Source organism: Lutjanus erythropterus, chromosome 24, assembly GCF_056507025.1.
Source record: "Lutjanus erythropterus isolate fLutEry1 chromosome 24, fLutEry1.hap2, whole genome shotgun sequence".
NCBI classification, from domain to species: domain Eukaryota; kingdom Metazoa; phylum Chordata; class Actinopteri; order Lutjaniformes; family Lutjanidae; genus Lutjanus; species Lutjanus erythropterus.
The window spans coordinates 10,560,803-10,579,364 of record NC_139340.1 but is presented as its reverse complement, the minus strand read 5'-3'; the positions used below and the strand labels follow the sequence as shown (position 1 = coordinate 10,579,364).

Genomic DNA, 18,562 nt, shown 5'->3' with positions numbered 1-18,562 from the left:
GCTGCCAGCCAAATACTGTTCAAATATGCAATATTACTCATCGGCCAAAAAAAAAAAAAAAGGTAAACTAGCTGGTTAAGTTTGAACATACACAACCAATTTGGCCAGTGGACAAAAAAGTTAATTTTGCAACCTGGCTCCATAACCTAAAAAAAAACCATCCATCTGCTTGATTCTCTCCACCTCAAGTAATGAATTCCCACAGTGCAGAAAGACAGTTCAAAGTTGAATAACGCTGCTTCTACTGCCAAAACAGAGAGGAAAACAAGACAGTGTTTGCAAAAAAACAAAGGCCTGAAGAAAAGAAACAAATTTTCTGATTTGGATGGATTTTGATCCTTCATTAGGGTTATTTTGGCTCGGAGACTCACACTATTGTTTGGATTATTGCTGTCGAGTCTTAATTAATTTATGTGTTCTTTTCAGAATTTGATATTAATAAATCAATATGTACAAGAACAAGGTCATATTTTTCTGAGCTGGTGTGTTTATCAAACAATACATTCATATATAGCTGAATATATTAGCAAAAATATCAAAACGCATCTTTTTTTTTTCTTTTAGTAATATTTGTCCCCCCTTGCGTTGGTTGTAAACACACATTGTATTGTTACTTATTTGCTGTATACTTGCTATATCTGTTTCAATAGAGTTTAGCAAGGAAAAGTGGGTATTTACCAAGCACTGAGGTTCTAACATAAAAATTCCCTCAGGCATTGATAAAAAAAAAATCCTGACTCAAGTTCCACTTAGTATTTTTCAGAGCTTTCAGTCACGTCTCATGGTTCCTGATCCCCTGATGCTGTTGCTGTTTTTTTTTATTTTTTTTATGTCAGACTACTTTTCCAAGAATGAACTTTCACGCTCCTGCTGTTGGTCGCAATTTGGGAAATGTAGCATGGAAAATGGAGCCATACTAGGGGCTAAAAGTCAGGACATCCCATCTTCTGCCGCATCGATTCAAACAGTCTGAGATTTTTCGCAGCTTTTAGAGGAGTTGCCATCCTGAGGCACTCTTTGCTCTGGCTTCGACGTTCAGCTGCGGTGGTTGCAGCTGGATAGAGACCCCGCGATGCCTCAGCCTCTGGGGCTAAATCATTCAGGCTGTGTGAATAAATAGATGAGTGAATGAATGCATGAGTGCCTTGTGAGAGGTTTTGTTAATTACACGAGGTAACCGTCGTCCTGAAAGAGACGCCTATTGTGAGAGAAGAGACTGATTTGCACTAAGATCTAAAACGTTTCATCTGCAGAATACAGCCCATTTCCTTTAATCTAAATGGAGTTCACATGTACCCAGATCATGTAATTAGTTTATTTAACATTAGCTAATTATTTCATCTTGACATTTTAATCTAAATGTTGCAGAGTGAAGCTAAAAATCAGCTGCTATACTTAACAAAAGACGGATATAACAATAAAGTCTTTTAGGCAACATTTTTCTTCAGGGAGTATTTCCTGGGAGACTTCATCTCTGGCTGGGTGTCAGGTGATTGATAGTGAGCATAATGGAAAAAATGACTTAATTTAAAAGTTTTCTTTTAAGCTCTGTGTTTGTTGTGATGGATCATTGTGGAGGTTAAATGTTGTGCAGGAGTGACTGGCAGCAGATGGAACCAAAGCTCTGTGCCACCAACTACAGAGTACTGTACTACAGAGTGGAGAGAGACAAACGTTTGGCACTGTCCAGATCCAGATTTTAAAAAAATATTAGCCCATTGATCTACCTACCTAACACTATGTTTTTGCATTGATGATTGATTGCGATGTGCTCTATTCACACATGAGGCTCACCTGGACTTTGGTTCAGGGAGCTGGCAGGGTTAAGTTCAGGGCAACTGATGCAGACATTAAAATTTACACACACAGCTCTGCCAGGTAGCGTCCACCAAAGTACAGAGTTGATTTGCATGAGTGAAAGGGGCTGCAGATTCTACAGTCATGACAACAGCTCTGTGAGGCTGTACTGAAGCACAACGTAGCTCTGAGCAAATGGTAATGTTAGCAACATGCTCTCCAATCCATCCAACAGTTATTTGGTTAATTCAGTGGTTGTCCAGCCAACCAACAGACTAACAATGCTACCCCAAGAGCCATGGATACATGTTGCTAGCATGGCTAAAAATACACGATAAAATCTGCAGCAGCACACATGTTGTATATATTCTGAAATGTCCTTGTGGCCTGGTCTATTGGACAAACAAAAATGCAAGATGATATATTATCATGTCTCCTCTTATTGATTATACCTCCTGCACTTTTTGCACTTGATATATGTAACTTTTAAGTTACTTTAAAGACAATTGTGTTTTAATTCTGTTGTGGTTATAGCGGCTCAGGCGCCTCCTGCGCGTGGATCTATTATCCATTTGATTTGCAATCCTGTTCAACCTAGGCTGACTAAATGCCTCATGTCCATGTCTATTTTCACTCTGATGAAGACACAGTAGTGTGGAAACATTAGTTGTTTCTACTATTAAAGGATCCAAGTCAGCCGGTCCTTTTCTTTTCCTCTGAAGATTGCTTTCCTTGATCAAAGAAGCACTAGAATCAGCTGCACGTTGTTGGAAGATGTGTGGAGAAAATAAGCAACCTGAACTACTGAAATGGTTTTTAAAAAGCCACGTAGTTAATTTATTTGCAGGTCAAACGGCACCAGCAGGATCTTATAGACTGTGCAGAATATATCAAGTTTTTTAGGACTATTTCGTTTGTTAAAAGCATGCAGAGAAGGCAGCACTCACAAAAAGTGAAAACACTAATAAAGCATTTTAGCCGACTCTTTTAATGCCTGAATTTGAATCTCAAGGCTAATCAGTCGCCTTCTTCTATCACTCCTCCTTGTTGGTGTTATGCAACTGTGTGCATTGTTCATTTGAAGGTCATCTCAGCTTTTATGCCATCCTCCCTTCCACTCCCTCCCTCCTCTCTGCCTCCTCTTTGGCAGCTGCTTTCTTTTCGCCAGTGTTTTTGTTTGCGCCGGGTGCCATAAGCGTTCCCTTTTGCAATCCAGTAGAAATATGAAAACAATTTTTTTTTTTCAGTTTTCAATCCTCTATCGACTGTCCTCATTATGACTAAACAGAGGCACATCAATATTTCAAGCACTCATGGGCAAACATGGGCACAAAAGAGACACGGTCCAGATACAGAGAGGGAGAGAAGAGAAAAAGATGAGCCACAGGCCAAGAACGAAGTGAGTCTGAGTGGAAAAAGGCAGAGAGTTGCATTGTATAGGGCATAAAAAAGTCAAGACAGGAAAAACAAACTTGATGAATAACAGAAAGAAAGTGATAGAGGGGCTGAGGAGGCGACTGTGGGAGGTGGAGTCTGGTTTGTAATAGTGGTTTGAGTTGTTTCACCAAGGCCAGCTGGGACAGAAAGGATTAACTAAAGGCCAAACAACCAAACGGAGTCACAGAGACAAGCTAGGAGGCGGACAACCGCGGGACAGAGAGAGTTTGAGAGACACACAGGCATATAGTAAGCCAGAACAAAGCCTACAGGGATATATGATTCACATTTATGGTGAGCTGAGCTGCAACAGATGGGATATGTTCATACTGAAGCTCTCCTGCCATGATATATGAGCACAGGGCACATATATCGCTGCTCTGGTCACAGCTTGTGCTTCATTTTGCTCTCTGGCAGGTTTTGAGACATAAAAAACTTGGCTGATGTGTTTTCAACCCATCCCGTGTTAGTGAAAGAGACTGTTTGGTGTGTTTTTTTTTTTTCGGGTACATGATGCAACATTTAGACAGAGTTTTCCATCAGCTGTATTTGTGGTTCTGTCCTGTCAAAATCCTCCTCCTGTGTCTGCTTGATGAACACTGCAGTGGTTTCTGTTATTTATTTTTCACTCCTTTAAACATTTGATTCATGGAGCGAGGTAAAAACATGGGTGGCATATTTTATTAATGAATATTTTGACTCAGGACAATTTATATTGTGACAGTTGCTGTATTAAAGTCAGGGTGAAGTGAAAAATGCCTTTTAAATCCTAATATATCCCACAAAAATACAAAATATCTTTTTTTTTTTATTCTCATATGAAAATTCATTCACGTTTTCTTCCTGTGAAAGGAAATATGACATGCCTGAACCAACCTATTGAGCCACATTTTGCATTTTGCTCCAATAACAGTTGAGCAAGCTTGGCACCCCCTGGAACCTCAGTCTGCTTTCTCCTTTCCTGCTTCCTGTACTTAGATCTGCTGTGTGCTGGGCTAATCTATGTTGAAAAGAAAACCAAAGCTAGTTAGTTAGTATTTTGCTGACAATAGCAAACTGATTAATGCCAATGCTAATCAGCCACAACAGCTCAGCAGATTCTCTCCGTTTTGTCCCTGTTGTTCTGTTTATGCTCTAAGCTAACAAGAAACTCTGAAATCACATTATGCTAAGCTAATCAACTGAAATCGCAGTGAATCGTTCTGTTTTAAATGCTATAACCAGGCCTTTAGTCACAGGAATCTGATACCAAAATACTTTTTGTTTGCTGTATTTGGCAAACATTTCCCAAAACTGGTGCACAAAAACCAAACCTCACAGAGTCAAGCCACAGCTGCCAACTGCTGGCTACTGAGCAGCTTCACTGGAGCAGCTGGAGGTTAAACCTGATGCTATTTTTAGCATTACTAGCACTCCTCATCTTTGCTGAAGGCAGGGGATTGTCTAGTATTGCGGCAACATACATATTTATTTCCAATTTCCAATGAAGAGGATTTAAATCAGAGACACATATCAAAGAGTTTGATAGCAAATGGTTATAGGCTACAGTTAGATTCAGTATAAAGGTACACTACATAAGGCTGAGTGAGAGTCTCAGGTTATAATGAGTGCAGTGTTCACCTGCATGAGTATGATTTGACATTACAGCAGATGTCAATCACCTAACATAAGCACAATCTCAGAGTTCTGCCTGAACTAACACTCTGCTCCAGTCATTTTAAAGGTCTGTCTGGTCACACCAGGATTTATCAAGTCGAAGTTTTGCTGCGAAATCAATTCATTCCAATGAAATCGCCACAGTCGATGGATTCGCTTGAGGGGTCTAAGTAAATCTTTGAGAGCGTGGTTCAACTTAGGTCAACTTTGACCCACAAATTTGTGCCATTAACAAATAGCAAGCCGCTGTAACACCGCCGACATCTGAGGGAAGAGAGAGCTGGAGAGTCCAAAAATGCAGGAGGCTGTGTGTCACCATATAGGCTCATTTAAACTTCCTCTGTTGTTATTAACTGCTTCACAAAACAGGAACAGTTTGCGGACAGTCATAGCAAGTAAGCTAGTAAGTGTGCAGGGTAGCAAGGACTTCCTGTTTTCAATAAAACAAATGACTGAAATCATGTACAAGCTCGTGGATCCATTGTGATTATGTGCTCTGGTGTGACGAGGCCTGAGCAGTAAAAGACAGAGAATATCAGTCTGACTCACTCACCAACCATACAAGACATAATGTTTTCTGTGACATTCACTTGGTGCTAAACTCCCAACAGCTTTTAGCCTGGGTTTGTGTGCTTGACCCTGCGTTTCTTCGGGGTTAAGTGCCTTGCTCAGGGACACTCCGGGGTTGAAGTTGTTAAAGGAGAAGAGAGTCATTTAGCTTGCCCAACTGGGTCCATTTGCAAATGACAAATTTGACCCAGATCTAGTGGGCAGCAGATAAATTAAAGCTTGACAGACGTCCAATAATTCTGAGTTTCAAAGCTTGGCTGCTGAAACTCCCTGTGTGTATTGAGTGCTGAAACTAAGAGGGACATTAAGAGGCCATTAAGGCAGACTGGAGGTGTGTTTGGCCTTTACAGAAAATAGATATATCGGCATTTATGGAACAAACTTATAATATTTCACAATTGTGCATTTCATAAAGGCGGTATAAATGTGACATTTGTTACATACACACAATTACTGATGTAGAGGCCAATTTACATTAAAGGGAGAGATTGGGTTTATTGAAGTTGACTTGTTGCAATGCTGGATAGTTGGGATTTTTTGAAGTGGGGTTATCCATAGTACAGCACTATATTCAGTATATTTTCACCACTTTACTTTACCCTCAGACAGCCTTTTCTGACAGGAAACTGCTGTTATAAAAGCCAAATATCACTCTCTCCAAACCAGCCAAACTCCATTGGCAAAATCAACAATTTTGTGTCACAGAACACAGCAGCTGCTGGTCTACTGCTACCTCGACTGGTTAGTTTGTTTGCATTAACTTGTGACTTTGGTGAATCTGCTGAAATGCTTTAAAACACCAAAGTCACATAATGACACAAACAAACTAATAGATAGAGGCAGTGATAGATCAGCAATTCCTGTGTCCTGTGAGGTAAAATTACTGATTTTGATTTTGGTTGTTTGTTGAGACTGTTATTTGGTTTGTGTAACAGCAGTTTCCTGTTGGAATAGGCTGTCTGATGACAAAGTAAAGCAGTGAAAACATTTTACCCTACATCAAATAATCCAAACTATCCATTTAACATACTATAGCTATATACATGTTAACATATGCTAACTCGTGTAGGCATGTGCATGAATGGAAGTCTTGACCTTAATGTACAATAAACCAAGATAAGATAAGGTCAGTGAATATATGAACACACTGACATATGATCCCACTAATATGTATGGGTTCTAATGAGCTCACATATTTAGTTTTTCTATGTTGTGGCCTGTGGCAGAGCTCCTCATTCTGTATTCTGGGCCTTTCTCCCCTGATTATCAGTGCTCTTAACCAGAACTGAAACCTGACAGACATGTGCTTGTCTCCAGGGAGGGAAAAGTTGTGGGAAAGGAGAAAATTGAGAAAAAGGGTAAAAAAAAAAAAAAAGGTCAGCGTGAGAGATTGCGCAGCCCAGAAGTGGGGCCTGATGAAGCTTATCATTATTGAAACATGAATATAATTTGTTAATCAGAGTCTGACCTGCTTTACCTGCTAAAATATGAACTCGCTCTTCATTTTGATTCTCTCCCTCTTAACACTCCTGCTGATTCACTCTGAATCTCTATCACTCCCTATCAATCTCCATCTTCCTCACTCTCGGCCATCCCCTCCCATCCACTTTCTGAGCCCTCTCTTTCACAATATGGCCCTATGCTCACTGAATGTAAATCATATTTCAGTCTCTTTCATCAGGCTCCGTGCTTTCTTAATGTTCACTGAGCATTGCCAACATCACCAGGCACTACTATTTATACATGACGACTCTGAAGTGGCCCGGGATCCGGCTCTGTTTTCAGCCTCTCCAAATATACACGAACCACGGCTCTGACATCGGCTGACATGCTGCATGCCTCGTTGATATTCTGGGGATTTAAATCTATAATTGTGCAAATGTGTAATGCGACCTCATGCATGTGGATGAACTGCACATCACCTTAGCATACATATTAAATCCAATGTGACCTGCATGGCCTATCACTTTGTACCAGACTGAAATGTCCCAGCAATCACACAAAATGTTGTGCAGTCAGGCTCCCAGAGGATGAATCACGCTGACTTTTGTTCCACTGCCAGACTGAGGTTCATGGTTTTAAGCAAAATGTCTCAACAACTATTTCACGGATTACCATGAAATCTGGCCTAACGCTGTATTTTTCAGGTCTGAAATTTACTGATAATTTTGTTAGAGTTTCCTCGAAAGACTTGCAGGAAAAACACATAAATGGTTTCGCAGGCTTTAAAAAAAAGTTTTCAATGATAGCTTGAGTTTACATGAAGCTTTTTTAAAGGGAACTCTGCAGGAAATCAACCACTACTGATGACGTCAACACAACTAATTAAACTCCAAATAAATAAAAGAAATTGCATGACTTTGTCTCTGTTTTCCTACGCACAAATAAAGGTAAATTCAGGGGAAATTATTAGGAAACTGTACTTAAAACTGTAATCTGTAAAATGAGGCGTTACCAAATTTGTTACAAACACTGATGTTCCCCACCAGTTGACTCGTAATAACTTTGGCGATGACTCAGGAAAACTAATGACATTTCCATCAGCCTCAGCTGTATGCAGCTGTGTTTAGTACTAATTAGCAAATATTAGCATGCTAACACACTAAACTAAACTGGAGACCATAGTAAATCTCATACCTGTCAAAAATCAGCATGTCAGCATTGTTGATGTCAGTATTTGGCTCAACCTCAAAGAGCTGCTAGCATGGCTAAAACAATCAATTCCAATTTTTTATCAAACTTGTAATGCATCAAATTCGGACTCATAGAAACAGAGCACAATTAAGTCCCATCGACACCAGAGGGAAAAACAATTCACTGACTTTGTATTGCTTGACGGTGCCTTTTTCACTTCACATTTGCTAGCAAACCGCAGAAAAACGTCAAAAAGCCGCCATGTGGTTGGATACACGACCAGCGGGATAAGAACTACCTTATTATAAACTGCCGAACCAAAAACGGAGCCTCCAGGCAATAAGACAGGAGGTAGCAGCTGGAAGAATGAGAAAACTGTGGGATCCTGACTGCTTAAATTACAGTAGCTAATTTATCCTGACAAACTGTAGCAGTTGAAGCTAACTAAACTATGAAAGACCTGGCTTTGGTCTGTGTCAGGTTAATCAGTAACCTTAACAAAGATACCCAGTGAGTCAACAAAACAGTTGTAAATATAAGTTGTAAAATAAATATTTAATGTTTGGTCATTCAGTGGGATCATGTTTCCAAGAAAAGCGAGTTTTTCAGCATAACTTTTCCTCTCTGGTTGATACAGGGTGCTAAAATAATCCTTTCACATGCTGAAATCTAATGTTTTTAAATAGCTACAGGCATTTTGACACTGACTGAGTGTCACTTGTTGTGCTCTTCAAGCACAATGAGTGGCCAAACAAGAAATCCAAATTATTTTCTTTGTTTTTGATGTACAACAAACGCTTATTGAGGAGCTTTTGTTTGCTGCTTCCATCGATTAATACTAACATGACGCCATAATGCGGCATCCTGACATTTTTCCCCGGCCGTTCCAGCACCTGTAACAGGTAATGAAACAACTGAGACCGGTTTCTTCCAACAGTGCAGAGCTAATGAGTACCGAATGCCAAAATGTTACTATTTCATGTGCAGAAATCAGATGAAGGTCAACACTTTCTAAAATACATGCAAAGAGAAAAAGGCTGGATAAACAGAGAAAACCTAAAAGTAAGCACTTTAGATAAGATAAATAATTTAGATATGGCCTTACCTTTAATAAAATTATAAAAACTACTGATTACCGGTGTGTTTAGCTCAGAGCTCACAGAGCTGCTTGCAGGGCTGTAGACTCTCAGCCATATTAAACTGTTTCCTCATTGTTCGTCGTGTCTCTGTTTTTCTCTGCTCCAGTCGAAAGGTATAATGATCGAGCTTTATGATTCACAGCCAAGAAGATTTGCATGGGAAGCCATTTCTGGAGACTGCTTCCTCTTTTCTGCCATGAATGGCAGAGATGAGAGATGGCGTGGTGCTGAACTTGCGATGACATAGTGCCATAATAAATGATTGAAAAAGGAAGCCTTGAGGTCTTTGACTAATTGTTGAACACATATGCTCTTGTGAGGCTGTGGGTGTCAAACCGCGTTAGTGAAAAAGACAATCTGAGTCACACCACAATCTGTATGGAAAAAGGCCCGGAGACATGCATTCATTACCCAGTGATGGGAATGGATTATCATACGATGAAGTAAATATGCACATACTACCACAATACCTCTGGGAAAAAAACGGCTGTCTTAACAAGTATTGACAGCAATACAGAGCCGACTTTCATGTATGATTCAATTTGTCGAATCCATACGCAGAAGGAACGCCACTGTAAAAAAGCATCATCAGTATACTAGCAGACTTAATATCTTGAGCTAATTGAACATGTTTTCCCACAAGTAATTAAATTAATATCAAGTTTATTTGACAAGAAAAGTTCATTTCTATCGAATCATTACAAAGTTATCTCAAATTCTGTCCGTGTGACTGAAGATAACTTAATATCTTATTGATCATTTTAACTCAAGTCAACTCATGTGTTTTGAATCATTACAAAATTATCTCAACTTGTCTTTTCAAATTCAGTCAACTTCACCTAAATGTGTTTTATTTATTCAAATCAATTCTATCAATTTCTAGTGTCTATAGTATTTTCAGAGCCCTTCAGAACTTATAAACAACTATTTCTTTTGTCTTTTGACTTGAAATAATGAGTTTAGGCACCTTGCACACTATTTTTTTAAGTTAAAATAAACTGCTCTCTCTAATATTTAGCCTATTTTCTCTGTTATTGTTATTATGTATTTAAAAAATATATAAATACTGTGCAAAAAATCCTAAATACTTTATTTTTTACAGTGTAGGCAAATGAGTCTGAGGTATTTGAATGAGTCAGATGAAGCAGGAGTTTCAAAGCTGTGTTTGGCAAACCACGTAACAGTGCAACTATTTTCAGAGCCAAGGCAGTGAGCAACAAGTCATCATCACACAACAGACTAGCAATGCGTCACACACACACACACACAGCCCCGCTGCCAGCTCCATTAAAAGATTTGAATCTGTGAAACTGAGACGAAAGAGATGCCTGGTAAAAGTTAATGGAATTTTTACGAGCTCAATGGACTTGATGAGGACGCCGGTGTCCTCATCAAGTCTGGATCAATTTCTTGCAGACACACTGTAGCTTTTAGTTTATTTAAGATTTAATTAAGTGCGTTTAGGAACGGCGGCGCATATTGATTGATTTCTTTTTTTTTTTATGGGGAAAATGGTTCACTATTAGCCAAAAAGGATGTCTCATTCCCATCTTTCAGCCTGTCATTTGACACTTTAAAGTGCGATTTTTCAGCACGGCAGAGTGACGGAATTCACACTCTTTGCTTAAAAGCAGGAGAAAGGTGACTCAAAAAAAGATATAGAAGCGGACCATATGAAAAGGCTAATCCATTACTCCATTTAGGATCTTTTAAATTGAATACGGCCTTTTTGAAAACAGGCCGTGACGAGTACCTTTTCAGTCTGCTCAGCCAGACGCATAAAAAAACATGAGGGGGAGTTAGTGACAGTGACGATAGTTATGAAAATAAACCAAGGCAGCATTCCAGACCTCTAGTGCCACTGTCTGAATTTATGTCGACAGCTCATTCAGAGGCCAGGGAACACACCTAAAAAAGTTCCCCTCTCCCTGCTTAACCATGTTATCCTGTTAGCCAGGTGTGACTGTCTTTATCCCACAGTATGAAATCCTTTTAAATTCCTTTATGTTGTGTTAAATTTACCCAACACATCAGAATTAGATATTTCAACAATTATGCAAATCCTGATAATCTGGCTGCCTCAGACACAAGAGAAAAGCCTTTTTAAGACACCTTCCAGGCATTAGGAATTAACTCCAATTAACACCAGGTGATTAGTAATTGTCTCACTGAGATAAACTCCTGATTAAGAGCGCATCATTTATCCTCCGTCCTTCTATATAGTGACGGTTTCTAACATCAGCTCTCAATCTCACAGATGCTACACTGCCACCCACTGGCCCACAGCGGCCATCACAGCATGAATGAATGCCAAGTCAGGTCATGGGTGTCAGAATCGTTTAAGTTACGTAACTGCTAATTAATGCACAGACTTTTTAATGAGCTGGAGCAAAATAATAGGACATTTTCCAAAGTGCAAACATCCTTCATTAGTGGCCCTTCTTTGTGCATATTTGCATTCATGTCAGTGTGACAGTGTGTGCCATTGAGCTTCTGAGATTTTTTTTTTCACCTCACCTCATCTGTCTCATGCATGTGCATCAGTATGTGTGTTTTCTCTCTTGTGTGTGCACAGTCATGACCAGAAGGTCAAACAGATGTTGTAAACACAAGCCAGTGTCCCTCGAGGATCGGCCCGCCACACAAGCGGAAAAACACGCTCTTTGCACTTGAGATAAACCGTTGCATCACTTCAACATCTGCGGTTGTTGGAAGCGTGCGGCCGACTGTCCTCCCTCCCCCCGCTGAGGATTTTTGGCCACAGCTGAGCGACCACCTGGGAATCCATCAGTCATTGTTATGGCTGTCCGTCCAATGACATCGCACCGTTTAAATAAATGAAATGGTGCACAGAAAGAAAAATACAGTGCATCATCAAATATTAAGCTCAGCATTACAGATGAGCTGGAGACAAGGTCATGTTTTATAACCAGCCGGCTGCAGAGCTCTAGTCCTCTCCTCTCTCTCTCTGGGAATCTGGGAACGCTGCCCGTACGCTCCATTAACACTGACTACAGGCTCCTTTTTTCAAGAAAAGATAGGAACAGAGTAAGCACTCATGATACGATGCCAAGATACAGCATGTGTTGCAATGCCAGCATGTGACACACAGACTCTTTGACCAGCTGGAGAGCTTGTTGTTTAAAAAAGAATATAGATAAATGATCGTTTGCTCTCCCCCGGGTTAAACAGTGAGGGGTTAATGTGGAAGCAGAAGAAAATAAATGCAAAACATGAATCTGATGGAAATGATTGTAAAGGGACAAGTCGATTAGCTGATATATGTCAGGAAAAGGTCAGAGTATATTATTCCACAAAGGATGAAGTTAGCAGAATTCATGCTTGAATGAGGAGACTAACTTATATATGCAGTTTATGAAATCAACTGCTGACTAAATATATACTAAATGTAAGATAGAAATGGAGGGCAGGGATGCAGGGCTTTAGTCAATGGCTTATGTTCCTTCGGGAACACAAAGGCCCAAGTAAGTACAGACGTAAATATAAGCTTGGAAATTTTAAAAAAGAGAGATTAAACACAGCTCTAATCCTGAAGACTACTGTGCGTCCTCTGGCTCCAAATGATGTCACCAGTGCAAGATGGCAGCGCTCGCATCCGGGATATTTTGGCTTCGTTTTTGTGCAGTGGGAGGAAGTGGAGATGCATCATCCATCCTTATTTACAGTCAATGGTCTGGAGTAAAGGAGGAAGTCATGTGATGTCGGTACAGGGCCACAAAGTCCGCAGAGGGAGGAGGTTAGGGTGGTTGAATGGGTCAACAAAACATTGTACTTGGACGCAGCGGAAAGTTTTTTTATTTCCCACCAACAGTCAGTGCTTGATGCTTAAGCTTTTAAAGGGGCAACGTGTAAAACATGCCCACCTGTCGAAGCCAACGCCAAACAAACGGGGCAGCATATCACCAGAGTATCACCACTGCTTCTCACTATACTCTTTGCTGTAACTATGTTTGGCTGTAACTAACCTACTAGCTGTGCAGCTAGAGGCCCTATGATAACCTGAGTCTGGTCAGACCTGCAGCTCGATGCACTGGTGGAGATTTTATTTTTATGAACATGGCTGAAGCAAGACAGAAAACAGCCTCTGAAACTGACAGGCACCAGCTTGACCACAGGAAATACAGTACTGAGTTGATTTACAAAAGCTCCAACCAGGACTCTGACTCTGGGAGGTTGAGTTCTACTTTGTGTTTGCGAGTTTGAAGTGTGTTCAGTTCAGTTCAGTTCTGTTAGTTCAGTAAAAGAGAGAAGCTTAAATTCAGCAGGTGTACAGTTTGTTTAATTATTAAACTAAAAAAGATAAAAGAGCTTATGAAAGTCACAGTCTCGCTGCTCGCATCTCCCAGCTGAACCTACAGGGGGATCGGAAACACCACCTCTTGAGACATAAAGTGGCAGGACTGGCCAGGGCTAGCTCATTAGCATACAAACTTCAGTAAATATCTCTGCACCACAATGCATAGACGTCTGTGGCATAAAGTCCTAACTGTGATTTCTTCACATTGTGTTGATAATGTTCATTTCTGAATGTCTTCAATTTAAATTCTGGAAATTTTTTACATATTGCTCCTTTAATGAGGAAGTACTTTTCACACAAATCTTGATCTTTTCCCACTCCCAGTGCTGTCAGATCAGAAAACTATTTCTGCAACAGTGATCTGTAACTGTTTCGGAAGGAACTGACAACGATGCCACTCTGCCGTGATGAATGTCTCCACCAGCTCCTGGGGGATATATTCAGCTCTTTACCTGCTAAACGCTCCACTGTGTTCACCAGCTAGTCGTTAGCTGTTTCCGTCTGCTGGTTGGTGCTGGGCAGGTAGTCCACACTGGGGCTTTGGAACTTTTTCACAGAAAACAGCTGCCTGTTATGGTTGGAAACGCTGCTAATAAGAGCAGTGAGTCTGAAACAAAACAACTTAAGGGACCAAAAAAAACAAAAGGATGAGCTGAAAGATGCTAAAACGCTCCACAGAGCTGCCTTTGTGGCTAATTATCTTAGTTTCCTTTCACATTACACAGTTATTTGATCCATTGTCAAAGAGAAACTGATAACACTGAAGCACACAAAGGGCTCAGTGAGTCTTTGTTTACCAAAAGGCTGAGAAAGTTTTTTTCTAATGGTGAGCTGAAGATAGGAGTTTTATACTTAATGGTCAATGACACACTGGAATGTAAAAGAGCCATAATAAGAGAGTTAGTGGAGCTTTTTATCTCTTGAGACTGTTACGGCTCAGACCCCAGTAACCCAAACACACATGTCTGATGACAAAAATAAGGAGCCTGAACAGCTGGACTGAAAAGCAAAAGAAAACCTCAAAAGACGCCGTCTTTGACTCTTGCCTTCAGCGATGCGGATCATTAACCACAGTAATCTGTAAAATGTTTTCATCACAGGGGCCAGATGTGGTTTGATTCTAATAGATCCATGTCTCTCTGTACTCTGTCTCTCCAGCCTGATGGAGAAGCTTCGCGCTGCTTCCAGCAGCAGCCGACATACCAATTACAAGGCTATTTTTAAAACCCTGCTTAACCATAAAGCTCCCCGAAATAGGACTCAAATAACAGGGTTTCAAATATCAGCAACCCAGTGGCACTGCACAGATGCAGCCGGTGTGTATCTGTGCCACCAGTCTGCAGTGGCAAACAGCGAGAACTACATTCCCCACAGTGCATTGGCTCTTGCAAGATTTAAGGGCATAGTACAGACTATTTGAAGTGCAGTTGTATGAGTTATTTATCGATACTCTGTGTATTATGTACAGTAGATGGCGCTCAACTGTGTAGGAAGCTATGCATGCACTGTTGTGGAGAGTCAGCACTTACATATATTTAAGCCACCTAAAAAAGGTGTACCTAAAAAAAATAATACCAGTTTAAATGTAATTGATATTCTTAAACTTAAAACTGATATTAATTTTCTTTTTTTAGTCGGCTAAAATACGTTTCGCTGCTGATCCTGTCCACAGCAGTAAATTTCTTCCCTGCTGCTTCTCCTCTCATACTATACAAACTATCCCTTTAAAAGTTTGGATCCAATGAGGAGAGAGGTTTCCAAGCACCATCACTGAGCTCATTGTCCTTGGAACATTTCGAGGGGTTAGATTTGATGTCACAACCACATTAGGAGCAAAAAGTAGGTCATCTGGGCTTTTTCGTCTCATCATCAGACGTTTGGTAAATGGGAGGTTTTCACATAATGACCCGCTTCACTTCCAGCAGACTTAGATTTTCCTCTGAGAGAAGCCAGCTGAGATGGAAAAACAAAGCGGGAGAGAGAGAGAGAAGGCCTTCACCCTCCTCTGCTCTGGTGAAAAACACTTAGAGCGCACGTCTCCTGGCCAGAGTCAACGAAATGACGGAAAAACACCAAGAATTATTAGCGTGTGAATCATACTGGATCAAATGGAGAGATAAGCAACATGCCGTTTTGTCTGCACTCTGAGAAATAAAGGTGCTAACTGGAACCATAAAGGGTTCTTTGGCTTGTCCCCATAGGAGAACCTTTTATAAAGGCAAAGTGGACAAGTGTGCTGTGGTCTCATGAACTCACATTTCAAATTGGCATCATGGGTAACTGTCACATCTGTGAAGGCCCCATTAATGCTGAAAGGAACACACAGGTTTCGGAGCAACATATGCTGCCATCCAGATGTCTTTTTCTGGGACGTCCCTGCTTATTTCAGCAAGACAACACCCAGACGCATTCTGCACGTGTTACAACAGTGTGGCTTCGTAGTAAAAGAGTTCTGCCTGCAGATCTGTCCTCCACTGAAAATGTGCGCCACATTACAAAGCAAAAGACACAACAACAGAAACCCTGGACTGCTGAGCACTCAAAGTCTTATATCAAGCAAGAGAGGAAAAGAATTTCACTTTCAAAACTTCAGCAATTAGTGTCCTCAGTTCCTGAATGTTTACTGACTGTTGTTAAAAGAAAAGCTGACGGATCACAGTGGTTAAACATGTCCCTGTCCCAACTTTTTTGGAACATGTTGCAGGCATCAATGTCCAGTTGAAACTAAAAACAATAGAGTTAAATATCAACTGAATATAGGTCAAAATGTATTTGCAAATCATTGCATTCTACTGAGAACCCTTTAATATTATGGTACAAAGAACCCTTGACACAAAAGCTCTTCAAGGATTTCAACAATCCCTGAAGAATTCTTTCTTTAAAAAAAAAATATATATTTTTTTTTGGAGACAAAGAGTTCTTAATGGAACTTTCTGGCTGATAAAGAACCCTTCATGAAACCTTTCTTCAACAAATGGTAATTCAAAAGCAAATGATTAAAGGTAGAACCTAAGCCCTTCAGAGAGTTCCTCTTTGGAACCCTAATTTTTAAAAGTGTGCTCTCTTCGATTATATATAAAAATAAGCTTCTCATAGGATCCTCAACAGAGTCATTACATAAAGAACTACGGCTTGCAACAGTGAAATCTACAAAGTGTACAGTTTCACCGCTCAGAAACTAGATCTGTTTTGCCGGAGGCATGACCTCAGTCATGTCACCACTACTGACTTTACATTTCCAAGTTTCTTTGAACTTTTCAAAAGCTTTTCAATTTGTTAAAATGCAGGTTGCATCGAACCCATCCGTCTATCTGACACATTCAGCACAAAGTGCAAGCCATGGCAGTTACGTAACAATCAATTTACCTGAAGAAAAGTGGAGTTTCGATGCATTAAAAAGTAAAGTTCACACAAAAAATATAGAAATAAAAATCCACAGCGGGCTCACTTACTGTGTTTGCCACAGCAGGCCTCTCAAACATCCTCTTCAGGCTATCAAGTGGGATGTCAAACCTCTCAATCCTCTTAGCAGCCTGCAGCTCCTCTCCGCGCCCTGGATCGTCTGATGCCTCTACCTGCGACCCAGAGGGACTACGGGAAACGAAGCCTGAGGTCGCCGACACTGCGCTCGCCACCTCCTCTCCATTTCCTGATTGAATTTCCATTGTTGTAGAGAAACCGAATCTTCCTCCCCCTCTTTTCCCTTCAGGCTGGTGCTTGGAGGGGAAGTCTATTGTGTGAGGTGAATCAGGAGGGGTGAGGAAGTGAAGGAGATATGAGTGGGTGAGGAACAGAGATGGAGATGCAGCAGTTGCTGGGGTTTTCCTCCCTGGTTCTGACTGGGAGGCTCTCTGGGTTGTGCAGGCACATAGCAAGCGTCTGGAAGAAAAGAGGAGGAGAAAAGAAAAAGTTCACAGGGGAAGTTTTTCCCTCTCTCCCTCTGCCCTGTAATTACTCATACACACACAGAAGCCTATGTAAACTCACATGTGGGCTCAGCACAGCAAATTGAGATATGAGTTGTGAAAGCAGGCCAAAGGAGTGACAGACAACAAGGAGAAGAGAAAGAGAGAGTGGATGCCAGAAAAAGGAGAAAAAGGAAGAGAAAATTCTGAAATGTCTGTTTCCCGGAGAGCCTGAATCCTCTTTAACATCTCAAACACACTTTACATTGTTTTATCACCTTGATACTTACATTATTTCCATACTTCCAATGTTACTTCTGTACTTTCACTTAAGTAAGATTTAAAATGTAGGACTTTTACTTTTAAGTCCAGTAATGTTGCCTTACTCAGCTTGTTTGCTGTCCATAGTAGTTTGATGGAGAGTTGGCTTTAATTCCCTCTCTGCGTCTGGGGCACGTTAGCTTGAAGCAAAAGCTGGAGGCATCCAGAGGCGTCCAGACTGAGGCCGCTAGTTTCTGCCAAAACTAAACTCCTGTTAACTCGAATGTTGCGTGGCTGACTAGCCACTGGTAAGTGCATCACCTGAGTGCTGTGTTAAGATTAAGCTAAAATGGATGTTGATGATATATTAATTTAATGTGCAAGCCCAGTTTGTGGCAAATGATATAATTATGATTCTATGGTTTCCTACATATTGGATTTTAAAAAGGTCAGAAGGGATGATTTTATACATACAGCTTTAGGGAATGTGGGAGCCTCAAAACTGATACTGATAAAGTAAAACCAGGAAAAAAAACAAAACAAAAGCCTGCAAAAATGAAAACAGTTTTTGACGAACAGGTCGTACAGTGAGGGAACTTCTGCAGGCTTTCAGGAAACAGATTAACAGTTTTTTGCCTCACCCATCCTGCCTTCAACACCAGGTCTGGGGTGGGTAGGAAAGTTCATTATTCCTGAACAAATCAAGGAAAGCCCACAACAACTAACCCTGTTGGCCTGCCCTACAGCCATCATGGTGGATATATTGTTCATTTTTCACCAGCCACACCAGCGCTTCCTGGGGAGTGTTTTCCTTCACTTGGTCCTGGCATGAAAAGGGAAATTAA

The 18,562-nt window shown here is 40.7% G+C and overlaps 1 protein-coding gene across 1 annotated transcript in view; it reads right to left on the bottom strand.

Moving 5' to 3' along the window:
* Positions 1-17,412, bottom strand: part of xirp2a (xin actin binding repeat containing 2a) — a 61,449-nt gene extending 44,037 nt beyond the window's left edge. Inside the window, exon 1 of the mRNA XM_084713278.1 lies at positions 17,004-17,412. Within this exon, the coding sequence (XP_084569404.1) occupies positions 17,004-17,216 (213 nt within the window). The 5' untranslated portion in view covers positions 17,217-17,412. The remainder of the gene's footprint in view (positions 1-17,003) is intronic.
* Between the last annotated feature and the right edge of the window lie 1,150 nt (positions 17,413-18,562).